The following is a 13,543-nucleotide window of genomic DNA, read 5'->3' as shown; positions in this document are numbered from 1 at the left end:
CACTCTATAATATACCAACGATTCCTATAAAAATATAAAGCTATTTAAAACACTTATTTTTAACATATTGTAACTTACACCACCTTTAAGATAATACTATAATGTTTAAAAAATGTTTCATGACTTATGATTCTTGATTAATTGTGATTTGACAATCATATAGTGTTTTGAGTCATTACAGACACACTCACAATAGTTTTGAATTCATGTCACGTCAAATCAAAAAGGTTCTGGGTTCTGTTCCTGTCACGTGGTCTGTTCCAGTGTTGAAAACTATGACGAAAAATGTTCGTCGACTACCTTTTTTCACTGACAAAAACTAAATAAAAACTAACCTATGATGACTAAAACCAAGACTAAATTTACTGACAATTTTGTCAACAAATAAGAACTAGACTAAAATGTTAGTGAGGGACTAGTGGAGCAGAGATCCAGTAGAACTAAAAGACAAGTCATTTTATGCTTGGTTGTGCTCGGGTGTTGCAAAATAGCAGATCTACAAGCTCACAATGTGTCGCAACGCGACGCATTGTGAGCTTGTAGATCTGCTATTTTCAGCATGCAACCAAGTGTAAAATCAGCCATTACGACGCCATCAATGCACCGCCAAAATACATTTTAGTCGACTAAATAAACTGTAGATTTAGTCGACTAAAATGTTATGATATTTAGTCGATTAAAACTAGACAAAAACTAAAACATTTCAGATGACTAAAATATGACTAAAACTAAATGGAATTTTATTCAAAAGACTATGACGAAAACTAAATCAAAATGCTGTGTCAAAATCAACACTGGTCTGCTCTCAGATGCTCAGGAACAGCTGTGGGCGGACCTGAAGGCGGGTGCAGAGTCCGGTTGGGACTTCTCGTCCCGCTGGTTCGTGGACGGTCAAGGAGACAACGCCGGCGCCCTCGGGGACACGCGCACCAGTCACATCCTACCCGTCGACCTCAATGCTCTGCTGTGTCGCAACGAGAGGCTGCTTGCCTCCTTCCACAGGATCCTGGGTAAACGCTTGTAAGAAATTGAAATTCAAATGAGTTCTATTCCCAGGCGTTAACACATAATAATAATAATCATGCATCATCCATCTGCTTCTATCGGTTTTCCCTGCCTGGGAATGATCTCCTGGAATAGACTCTTTGCATAATAACTGGTGGGCATGCCTGTTTCCTGTTCCGGTTCAGTTTCCCATAGCTTAATTTGATTGGCTCGGAAGCAGAATAGGCTCTATGCACAGCAGCCATATTGGAAAGAAATTGGGCCTCTTCTTACTTCCTTCACAGGTGTTACCAATGATACTAATGAAGGCTCTGTTCCATTCTGGTCAGGGTGCTGATATTGTGCATGTTGGCTCACTAGAAACACTACATTTTGGTTCTCAAATGGACCCTTATGGTGGGTGTGTAACTCTGAGAGTGTACAAATGGAACCAAATGGACCATTTGGTTCCATTTGTACACTCTCAGAGTTATGGGGGTCCTTGAAAATAAGACAACCACTATGCCACACTAAATGGAACAGAGCCTTAATTAGTATCATTGGTAACACCTGTGAAGGTTTCATTCCCAATATGGCTGCTGTGCATAGAGCCTATTGAACCAGAAACAGTTTGATGGTGTCATGTATTTCCGGTTCAAATCTGCTGCCGAGCCAATCAAACAAAGTGTAGCAGAGTGGCTCAGAGCCTTTGCCTGAAAACCAAAAGCCTAATATCTTCCCCTGAGCCATCTGCCATTCTCCTTTCGGCTAGTGGATAAGATGGTTTGGCTTTAGTGTCCCTTCCCATATCATATCTAGCTGATGAAGATGATGATGGTTAAAATACGCTGCCACATATAGGTTAATAATATCGAAATAGTTTATTCATCAGCTAGATATACATTGTGGAAACAGCCAGCCAATGGAGACGGTTGGGGGTGCAGTTTGGATTCCAGCAGAACTCCAGGGGCGTGGTCTACTACCAAGGACTCCCGTATGCTCCCAAATCACGCGTGCGGGAGACCCAAAATGAACCGGAACAGGAAACAGGCTCTGGAAACTCATAGTTATGCACCGAGCCTACTAGAATGAACCGCCAACGTTCTTCTCATGTACCGTCGCTGTTCTCTCTTGTCAAGGTGACGGGGATCGGGCTGGACATTACGAGCGTGCCGCAGCCCGCAGACTGGAGGCCATGGAGGCCGTGCTGTGGGACGCTGAGAGAGGCGCCTGGTTCGACTACAGCCTGGTCACTCACTCCAAGCACTTTGGGTTTTATCCCTCCAACCTTGCACCCATTTGGGCAGAGTGTTACTCCCAACCTGCCATGGCGGAGAGGGCAGTCCTGTATCTGAAGGTCAGTCTCTCCAGACATCATTGTGATTATTTCAAGGACCCCCAGTTTGGTATGCATTAAGACAGCGGGCCCTCATAACTCTGAGAGTGCACAAATGGAACCAAATGGACCCGAAACGGGTCCATTTGGTTCCATTTGTATACTCTCTGAGTTAGGCCTGTGAAGGTCCTGGAACCCACTTTCAAAACCTCTGGTAAGCCTATATACAACATATATATCGTCGCTGTCGGGCGGATACCAGTTAACTCAATTTTTCAGCTTTTTTCTTTTCATAAATCAGTGCTATTGAACAGACTCTACGTCTGTGTGTTGGTAGAAAAATATTGAACCAATGAAAAGTATTAAACGCTCCATTGGATCCTCAAACTGTCGACCAAAGTAGGGCATTAATTTACGGAAAAAAACACAAAAAGTTAGAATATGGAGATAAGAGGTTTCTGCCTGACAGCAATGATGTATAGTTAACCAGAGCACCCCAGGGCTCTACACTGGTTCTGCAGTTTCCTCAACAAATATATCTCCACTGTCGGACAGAAACCTTGTAACTCTGTATTGATGTCTTTATCTTTATCTTTTTTCATGAATTAATTCCACAAATTGAAGCTGTTTATTATCATATCTGTAAACTCTCATCCAATTTAGAATGCTTTGAGTGGAGAGGGGGCGAGTTACTCAAGAGAGCAGTGCTTGGGTTAAGGGGTACACACACATTCACACACACACACACACACACACACACACACACACACACACACGCACACAATAAATCAATAAAGCACGGAAGTTTTAATTACAAAACTGTCTCAATTGTGTTGGCAACCACCCACAGTAGCTCACTCAGCGTGCTACAGCGACATAACGACCAATCAGCGCACAGGGACTTATACAGTTAAGTGGCCATTTTTCTTCTCAGTCGGTTGGTATTTCCATATGAAATTGATTGAAGCTGATTTTTCCTTGGTGGGGTTCCAGGGGATCCCCAGCAAAAGTAGTTAACACAGCATCACAATCATTTTAACCACTTTATCCATTTATATGTTGGCTATTTTGGAAAATATTTAAATAAACATTATACATGTCTGAAAAATGTTGAATCATTTTGATAAATAAATCTTCTCTTCTGGGGGTCCCTGGCACAAAACATTTTCAGATGGGGGCCCGCAGCCAAATACATATCAATTTGGAGGTCCCAAAAGTTTGAGTACCACTATTTTAACTTTTCCCAAATGTCCACTGTGTATTAGCATTTTGTCCTCAGGCTATGCGGGAACTTTAGTGCTTAGTTGTGCTCCCAGGTCTCCAGTCTGCACATAATTTGGGTCCATGCATCCGCGGGTATGAACTATTATAGAGGTGATGTTTGAAAGTGTGATGTTTCCAATTTACACACAAGATTTGCCAGAATGCACTAAAGACTTTGCTTTTGTTAATTGAAACATAAAATGTATAATATACACATTGAAAGCAGTTTTGAAAAATATATAAATATATATGTGTATATATATATGTATTCAAGTTGAAAGTAAACAGAATGTTGGATTTAGGGCTGCAGCCCTAAATCCAACAGGGATTGCAGCTATCGATCAATATTTATTATAATATATCTTTTATATATCAACGAATCAATTATTTCTATCAGCTATTTTATACTTGGTCTTACAGCGGTGTTGCTTAAAAATAGACGATCTCCAAGCCCATGTGTCGCATCGTTGCGATACGTTGTGAGCTTGTATAACTGTTATTTTTGCTACTGTATTTAGTAATGTAATAGTAAGAAAAAGATGGGGAAAAGTATTATCTTATTACAATTGATTAATTTAAAAGAATAATTGATTAAATCGATTAGTTTGGTTAACTGTTGCATCCCTAGTAGGATTACAGTGCACTGCACACAGGACGGGTGTTCTAGCACATTGGTTCTCAAAGTGGGGTCCGGGGACCCCCAGGGGTCCTTGGGGGGGTTCCAGGGGTCCCCATTAAAAGTAGTTAACATAGCATCACAATCCTTTTAACCACTTTATCCATTTATACGTTGGCTATTAAAAAACAGCAGGTCTACAAGCTTACAGTGTGTCACTTTGTGCCACGCTGCAAACTTGGTATTTTTGACATTTTTTGAAAAATACAACAATTTCGATTTTTTTTTAACACAAATCTTCTCTTCTGTGGGTCGCTGGCACAAAACCTTTTCAGATGGGGTAGTCCGTGGCCAAATACATATCAATTTGGTGGTTCTTGACTTGAATACGTTTTGAGAACCTCTGTTCTAGCAGTTCTCCATTGCTCCAGCAGATGGAGCCTTTGCCCCATGGAAATGTTCCTCTGCATTTACTTGTCATGTTTGTCTCTCTCCCTCTCTACACACACACACACACACACACACACACACACACACACACACACACACACACACACACACACACACACACACACACACACAGGACAGTGGTGCTCTTCTCTCCCCCAACGGAGTGCCTACCTCCCTGACAGAGAGCTCTCAGCAGTGGGACTACCCTAACGCCTGGCCCCCACTGCAGCACATGCTGATCCAAGGTAAAACCAACAGTGGTGGAAAAACTACAACATTCATTTTTTACTTAAGTAAAAGTATCAATACCGCAATGTAGAAATACTGTTACAAGTAAAAGTCTGGATGTAAACATTTACTTGATGCAGTATGTCCAGTTTCACAAGGTCATCATTATGTATAAAATGTATTCAAATCAAATAGCAGATCTACAAGCCCACAACATGTCGCATAGTGACGCGTGAGAGCTTGTTGATCGGCTGTTGTCAAATAGCCAAAGTTGAAATAGAGCTGAAGTGGTTAATGTATGTTTTGTAATAATAATTCAAATCTACAAAGTAACTAGTAACTAAAAACTTTCATATAATTGTAGTGGAGTAGAAGTACAATATTTGCCTCTGAGATGCAGTAGAAGTAGAAGTAGAACCCATATAAATGGCTCGTTAACCCACAAATGAGTCCCGACCCACTGTTTGGGAACCATTGTCCCATCAGACCCTCCCGAAGGGTTGCCAAAACAAAATCAGGGGTCGCCAAACACTCAAAGAAATGAAAAACTGAATAAAAAAATAGATCAATCAGTTTTCTTCGTCAATATTTCAGTAAAAGCAGAGTCACAATACAGTAGGTACAATTCTTCGGAAGAAGAGAGAGAGAGAGCGAGGAACTCCTGTGTGTGTGGCACCATGGCCACACTGAGACAGACCGTTCACGCTGGCTCTGCACTCCCTGCAGGCTCTCAACAGCCTGTGGGCGGTGGATGGAACGGTGTGGTGGATGCATCTTGCCGTTTGTTACTAAGACATAGAGGGGGGAATCAAATTGATCAGCTCTAATATGGCTGAGGTCCTGACACACGAAAGCTTAAAGGACAACTTTGGTTGTTTACAACGAAGGTTTATGTCTTAGCTGTAATTAAAGTAAATAAAAGATGAGTGTAAAAAAAAAATCTGCCTATATAGACATATTTAGGCTAAATGTCTTTTTTTACACAATAAAAAAGGTCCCGTGGTCTTTGATGGCCAGATGTGAGTTATATGGGGGCTAGAAGAGCTACTGTAAATAATAATAAAGAAATCGCTGGGTAATTGTGTAAAAAAAATACATATTTAGCCACCCCGCCCACTGTAAAAAAAGATAGGGAAAATTGCTAAAACTATAGAAAGCAGTAAATGAAAAAAAATGAACACTCATCTTTTATTTACTTTAATTACAAGCTAAAACATCAACCTTGGATGTAAAAAAAAACAAAGTTGTCCTTTAACGTCAGTGAAAACAAAGATGTATTTCACCAAACACCCAAATCACATACGGTAGATAAATCAGTGGAGTTTTTCAACGTAAGGGATTGCAGGGCCAACGTGTGAAGAGGTGCATATATTTTCCTCTCGGATGCAAGGTTCTTATCAAAATCCCTGTTTTAGAAAATGTATCTATAATGAATGTTAACGATGAACTGATACAGCTATTTTAGTTAGTATAGCAGTCTCAGTCGGTATGTGTGCGTGCACGTGTTTGTTCAGTGTGCTCACACCAATGTGCTTGTTCAGTGCGTGTATGTTGTTGTAAGTTGTGAAGGAGGGGGAAGTCTTTTTTGGGGGGTCGCCAGCCAACAACATTGAGAACCACTGAGTTAATCCACCAGTGGGACTGTCACGATCATTTTAGTTGACGGTTAATCACTAAAACCCCAAATTTGGTTGATCCCTCCGTAGGCTCCGCTCAGCCAACTTTGGGGTTGTAGTGGTATAGAGCCCTCAAGTACCCCCAGGGGTAGTTGAGGGGGTTCCAGGGGGTCCCCAGCTAAATGATGGACAGGAACCAAATGGACCCTTAAGGGTCTGTAACTCTGAGAGTGTACAAATGGAACCAAACGGACCCGTTAGGGTCCGTTTGGTTCCATTTGTACACTCTCAGAGTTAAATTAACATTGATTTTACAATATGAATGGGGGTCCCAGAGGTATAAATGCCATTAAATGGGGGTCCGTAGCCTAATGCATGTTAAACTGCAGGGTCCTTGAAATTAAAATGGTTGAGAATTTTGCTAGAGAGCCGTAAAAAACCTTCTCTTATGGGGGTCCCTGGCTTATCTTTTCAAATGGGGGTCCGTGGGGTAATAAGTGTCAATTTGGGGGTCCTTGACATGAAAAAGTTTGAGAACCACTGGTATAGAGCCCTCAGGGCACTATACTAGTGTCTGTTCACTCTACATTGAAAAGCTTGTTGTGAGCTTGTAGATCTGCCAGAATTGAGATACTGGTGTTTAAGTTACAAATTGCGATTCACGATTTAAATGTTTTTGGCATTGAACATTGGAACTTATAAATAAAACATCATATTTCTGTTTGTCTTTAGATTTTGTACACAAAAAAATTGCACAGGGCAGATATGACTAATAACATAAATATACAAAGCCTATTATTAATGAAATATACAAAGAAGTGACTGACAATGACCGGTAATGTATGATAGCCAAAATAGGTCATATTCTTAATAATTGTATAATTTCAAAAAGTTTCAAAAGCCGTCTAACATGCTTAAACTCTTCGAGATATCTTTGCTATCTTTGCCTAAATACCCAAAATAGGGACGCCAGGTTGAAAGTGGTTAACCACTTAAACCCTATTAGTCCATGAGCCAGACAAGATTTCGTTATCGAAAGAGTGGGCAAAACCATACCTAGTATATTAAATTGTTCATAGGGTCAATACGAGTAAATAAATATATGATAACCTCTCCACAGGAGCAGCTTTTTCGTGGTTATCACACATTTTGTTATTATCCCCATACGTACATGACAGGTGAAAAAATGACAACATTTAAAAAAGAGTTATCATAATGAAACTTCCTGAGTTGATTACTTACATGAAGACAATGATTTATCGTATTATAAGTTTTCTGAAATTGTAGATTTAAATATGCAAATTAGGCATTAGGAAAATATGCCTGAATTTGCATAACTTTCCAGAATCAACATTGGAACATTGGACAAAGCCAGAGTCAACATTCTTATTTCATTTTGTTAAGATGTTGGAGTCAAAGGTTTTTAATGAGGGAATATTCAATATCTGGCTCAATTTTGTGGCTCTGGCTCATGGGCTAAATGCCTAATTTGCATATTTAAATATACAATTTCAGAAAACTTGTAATACGATAAATCATTGTCTTCATGTAAGTAATCAACTCAGGAAGTTTCATTATGATAACTTTTTAAAATGTTGTCATTTTTTCACCTGTCATGTACGTATGGGGAAAATAACAAAATGTGTGATAAATATGAAAAAGCTGCTCCTGTGGAGAGGTTATCATATATTTATTTACTCGTAATGACCCTATGAACAATTTAATATAGGTTTGGTTTTACCCACTCTTTCGATAATCATTGCTCAATTTTGGGGCTCTGGCTCATGGACTATATCGTTGACCGTAGTCCCTCAGGGCTCTATACTAGTGTATTTTCAGTTTTCTGTTATTGTGGGGAAAGCTTTAGCTGTAAATAGCAGATCGACAAGCTCACAACAACGCTTTGTGGTTTGGTGTTGCTTGGGGTTTAAGGGGTTAAAAGAGCATGGATAGCGACATGGAAATCATTGCTGTCGGAGGGAAACCTTGTACGTCCAAAACCGTTTCTTTTGATTTTTTTTAAACAAAGTTTAAATATAGTACTACTATATTTAAGCATAGTTTAAATCACAAATTTAAACATAGTTTAAATATAGTAGTGAAAATAGCTGATCTACAAGCTCACAACGCGTCGCATTGCGACACGTTGTGAGCTTGCAGATCTGCTATTTTCACTACTTTTGTGTGACACTTGTATGACGACGTAGGGCGTTAATTTACGGAATAATATAAAAGGTTGAAATATGGAGATGCGATGTTTCTGCCCTACATTGACAAAATAATGATGGCAATAATTTCTCTTCATTTCATCCAGCTGTTTTTATACAGATGAACTGCATCTCTCTGATGCATAATGATTATGCAAAAATAATTGCTAAATAACAATTAGCTCAAATAATTGTGATGAGGCGATTGTGTATAATAATTATGACAGCAGGCCTAGTAACGACTCTTCAGTAGGGGCGACTAGTGTCCATGTTAATTTTGAATAATGGATTATTAATACAAAGCGCTGCCTGTGAAACATAATGATTTCATGAATACGGAAATTAGAGGTTAGGACATTGTGGAGATGAAAAAACTGTTATACCTTTAATACCAGCTGCAATTATAGGCAATTACAGTTTCCAAGATGAAATGACCAAATGGACCCTTCTCCGTTGGCAGTGGAGTTCAGCTTGTCACACTTCTTTTCTGAATGAACCCGTCAGGTATACATTAAGGTTAGTGTAAGTTATATTTTTGTTAAAGTAAGTGTTAAATAGCTCTCTATTCTGATTGTAATCATTGCTATATGGTGTTTGTTTAGTAACAAGGGTCTCCCTGTCTCTCCAGCTCTTTAGTAAACAGAAAATATATTTTCTGGTCGGATACCAATTGTATCCAATCAGGAGGGAGAACTCATACAGGATACAGGATAAATAAGTGATGACACGAAGAAATGAGTAAACCAAATTGTAACTGGAACACTATCAAATCTAAGCTGATAAATGGTTATACTCTCTCCTGATTGGCTAAAATTGACAACCCAACCTGAAAATGTATTTTCTGTTTATTAAAGAGCTGGAGAGATGCACAGACCCCTGTTACTGACCAAACACCCTATAGCAGTGATTATTATCATAACATAGTGCTTTAAGAACAAAACACTTTTTGTTTTACCCCAAAAATATAATTTACCCTACCTTTAATGTCAAATTCAAAAGCAGTAGCCTAGTGCAGTGGTTTGTAAAGTCCTTGAGTGTCCCCAGCAAACTTAGGAACAGTTTAATTTCACTATTAGTATTTAGAGAACGTATTACAATGGAGCCTTCAAAAGCGCTCAGAAGTTTGGAAGTTTTTGAATGTTTTGAAAATTATTAACCTTCTCCTCCCTACAGTATAAGGCGGCCATAGCTAAATGGGTAGAGTCCTGGCCCCCGGCAATGTGTCGAGGTGTCCCTGAGCAAGACACTTAACCCTTAATTGCCCCCCCTCCCTGCACTCTTCTGTGGTCAGCACTCAGTTGAAGTGAAGCTGAGAACTGAATTTCCCTTGCGGGATGAAATGGGTCTATAACTATTACAGTTGTAGAATTATTAATCGAATGGGAAAACATAAAAGTATTTTACAGTTTACAACAAACAGGAGAAGGGCGAGGTCCTGCTGACCTCGGTAAATACATCTAAAAGTGAAGAAAAGGCCGCACACTCATAGCCACGATGCAGGATAATGTATCAATGTTTCGACTTGGAAAGGACCTGGAAAGGTCTTCTTCAGGGATTGACACAGCAAAAAAATTAACCTCACATTTATAGGGGAGGACACAGGTGAGCTTGCTAGCATGGTTTCAATTAGGTTGCCCTAACTACAGAATATACACAAATATTATAATAAGTACATGATGTGTAATAATATTTCAAAATAATTTAAGGACAAACCTTAATAGCCTAGAACAGAGAACAGCATAACAGCAAAAAAAGTTATAAAGTTATAGCATATGGCACTATGTGAATTGCAAAAAAAGGGAATAGTAAGAAACTACAAACCACACCATTTTTTATGTTTTACCTACAAAATATTTGCCACAATGGCAATAGATCTCCCTTTGTGGTACATGTAATGATACCGTCAATGGGAATTGTTTTACATGAGTGAGGATGCTTAAAACCTACATTTTATAGTACTGTTGCACTGAGCACTGGCACCACCTTTATAGTTTCCCTGTCAATGTGTGCTGAGACACTGATTTAAGTGGGGGGGGGGGGGGGATCTGAATGGACCAGAGAGTCACTCAGATTTCTGCCTCGCTTAAACACAACTCTGGGTGGGTCATTAAAAACATTATATAGCTGTGGATCTGTTTGTAAGATGTGCCAATGTCTGTGTTGGATTGGTTTGATTGATTCGGCAGCTCGGGAATACTTAGTGATAAATAGGGGGATCAAATTGGTATTTTTAGTAACAGCTGTAAAGACAGTGGTCCTTGCCACAAAATCTTTTCGAATAAGTGTCTGTGGCCTAAAATGCAGTTTAAGTGCATGCATTGTCCAATTGTTCCAATGTCTCTCAGACCAAGACTTTTGTTGACTTCAAAACCCAGAAAATATGTAGGATTAACGATTTTATTAACTGTAACACTACCCATGCAATCTATCGTGTTACCTGTACCTGCCCTAAGGTTTTTTATGTAGGCAGGACCAAGCGTGACCTCTACGACCTCTACTACGTGACCTCTTGGCTGAACATAAATATGCTATCCGCACTAACAAATGGACCCGTAAGGGTCCATTTGGTTCCATTTGTACACCCATTTGTACACCCATTAGGGGCCATAATTTGTACACCCATAAGGGGCCATTTCGAAGCCCATGAGGGTCCCTGGACCCCAACTTTAGACCCACTGGTGTAGCACAGTGTTTCCAGTGAGCCAACATGCACACAATATCAGCAACCCTGACTCTGTTTGACCAGAATGGAACAGAGCCTTCATTAGTATCATTGGTAACACCTGCGTCTTCTAATGTCTTTATAATATGGCTGCTGTGAATAGAGCCTATTACAGGTGTAGAACACATCAAGCCCTTCACAAGAGGTAGTGATCGCCCATGGGGCTAGCTTCTGAGTTATACATTGAGGCTGTATAGGAAGTGACAGTTCATATGAATGGCCTGTAGTTTCGCTGTTTTACCCCTGCTGGTGTCAGAAAGAATGACTCTCCATTCAAGCGGGTTGGTTTTTTGCCAAACTATAGACTTGATTTTATTACCATAATAAACATTGTCATAAATACTCTATGCTTCCAGTCGCTAGTTTAAAGTCTTCTTTCAATCACCATGATATGCGTTTTGATAAATTATGGCCCCATTTATTTTAAAACTGATGATAAAGTAGGGTATGCTGTAGGAGGGGCGTGGCTACCTTGTGATGATTTGATTTGACAAGCTACACAACCAATGGCATTAATTCCCCACCCCCGCTCTGGTCCCAACCAATAGCATTCATTTCCGTGCTCCAGACATAGAAAGATGGCGGATTTGAAAGAAATTGCTGAAACATAGGCTTCATTTACAGTCTGTAGAGTCTATGGGCGTAACTTTGTCCATCCTTTTTACTGTCTATGTCAGGGGTCTTCAACGTTTTCAGACCAAGGACCCCCTAGTTGAGAGAGAGATGAAGCAGGGACCCCCTCTATATTATATAAAATTGTGTTTCAGATAAACTTTTCCAGGTCTTTTTTCCCTCTACACCTATAACTCTTTGCCAAACATAGCCGATCTACAAGCTCACAACGCCTCGCAGCGCGAGGCGTTGTGAGCTTGTAGATCTGCTATTTTTGGCTAAAGTTCTCCTCAGAAAGGGGATGCTAGGGTTCAAGTGCCTCTTTTTAACTCCTGAGTGCCGTCTGTTGTTTTTTCACTTAAACCCTATACTTGGTCGACCGTATTCCCAAGGGCTCTATATACTAGGACCACTCCTGTTTTCGCTCTACACTAAATATCTTCACAGGAAATATTTATTTTCACCCCAGAATACGGATGCCAGGGTTCTAAGACGTGTTGTGTATATGGAGGAGAAATCAATATGTTTCCTATTTTCATTTTGCAGGTTTGTCAAAATTGCCGTCAGACGAGACCAAACAGATGGCTTTGGACTTGGCTCAGAAGTGGATCAGGACAAACTGGCGGGCGTTCGTCAAACATGAGGCCATGTTTGAAAAGGTGATTATTTTCATTCTATTGATATCGTCTCTGTCTGGTGGAAACCTCACATGTTCGAAACTGTTTCAGGACTCAAATTCAAAAGCATAAAAAATTGCTTTGCGCCATGTTTTGAGCTTGTATTTTGATGCTTTTGTGTGACGCTGTAGTATGATCAAGTAAGGCATTAATTTACAAAAAAATACAACAAGTTAGAACATGGAGATAAGAGGTTTCTGTCCGACAGCAACAACATTATATTGTATTATTATTATTATTATTATTATTGTTATTGTTATTGTTATTGTTATTGTTATTGTTATTATTATTATTATTATTATTATTATTATTATTATTATTATCATTCTTTATCGGGGGTTCAGTGGTCATGGTTAGGGTTGCCAACTACCTGAAATTCAAAATAAGTAGTATCTGGTCGTTTGACAAAGGAAACCGTACATGAACCTTTTGAGTTTGTTTTGTTAACAGTATGATGTGAATGGAGATGGTAAACCCGGTGGAGGAGGGGAGTATGAAGTTCAGGTATGTTTCTATAAAAAAATGCATTGATCGTTCGACCAAATCTCTATTCTATTTGTTCTATTTGAATACAAATCATCATCCACGCCAATCATGTAGGCTGCCACAAGTTATTTTCTTTGCGATTATTCTGTCGATGATTTTTTTCAATTAACAGAATTATCTCGAAACCCCCTTTTTGATTATTTCATACTTCATCGTACAATGGTGTCTGCATACATAGTGAATATAGCAGATCTGCTATAGATCTGATATTTTCACAATTTTTCATAAAAAATAACAAAATGTGCAACAAAATAACGTGTTTCACTTAGGAATGCCAACTATGTGA

General features: G+C 39.4%; 1 protein-coding gene across 1 annotated transcript in view; it reads left to right on the top strand.

Moving 5' to 3' along the window:
- treh (trehalase (brush-border membrane glycoprotein)) overlaps positions 1–13,543 on the top strand; it is a gene marked incomplete at both ends in the record, with an annotated part of 38,029 nt that overhangs the window by 8,766 nt on the left and 15,720 nt on the right. The window contains 5 exons of the mRNA XM_084064067.1: positions 810–1,010; positions 2,124–2,341; positions 4,783–4,894; positions 12,581–12,693; positions 13,162–13,215. Coding sequence (XP_083920193.1) covers positions 810–1,010; positions 2,124–2,341; positions 4,783–4,894; positions 12,581–12,693; positions 13,162–13,215 — 698 coding nt within the window. The remainder of the gene's footprint in view (positions 1–809; positions 1,011–2,123; positions 2,342–4,782; positions 4,895–12,580; positions 12,694–13,161; positions 13,216–13,543) is intronic.

This window comes from Gymnoscopelus microlampas (genome assembly GCF_963454915.1).
Source record: "Gymnoscopelus microlampas genome assembly, chromosome: 8".
In the NCBI taxonomy this organism is placed as follows: Eukaryota; Metazoa; Chordata; class Actinopteri; order Myctophiformes; family Myctophidae; genus Gymnoscopelus; species Gymnoscopelus microlampas.
This window is presented reverse-complemented; position numbering and strand designations above follow the sequence as displayed.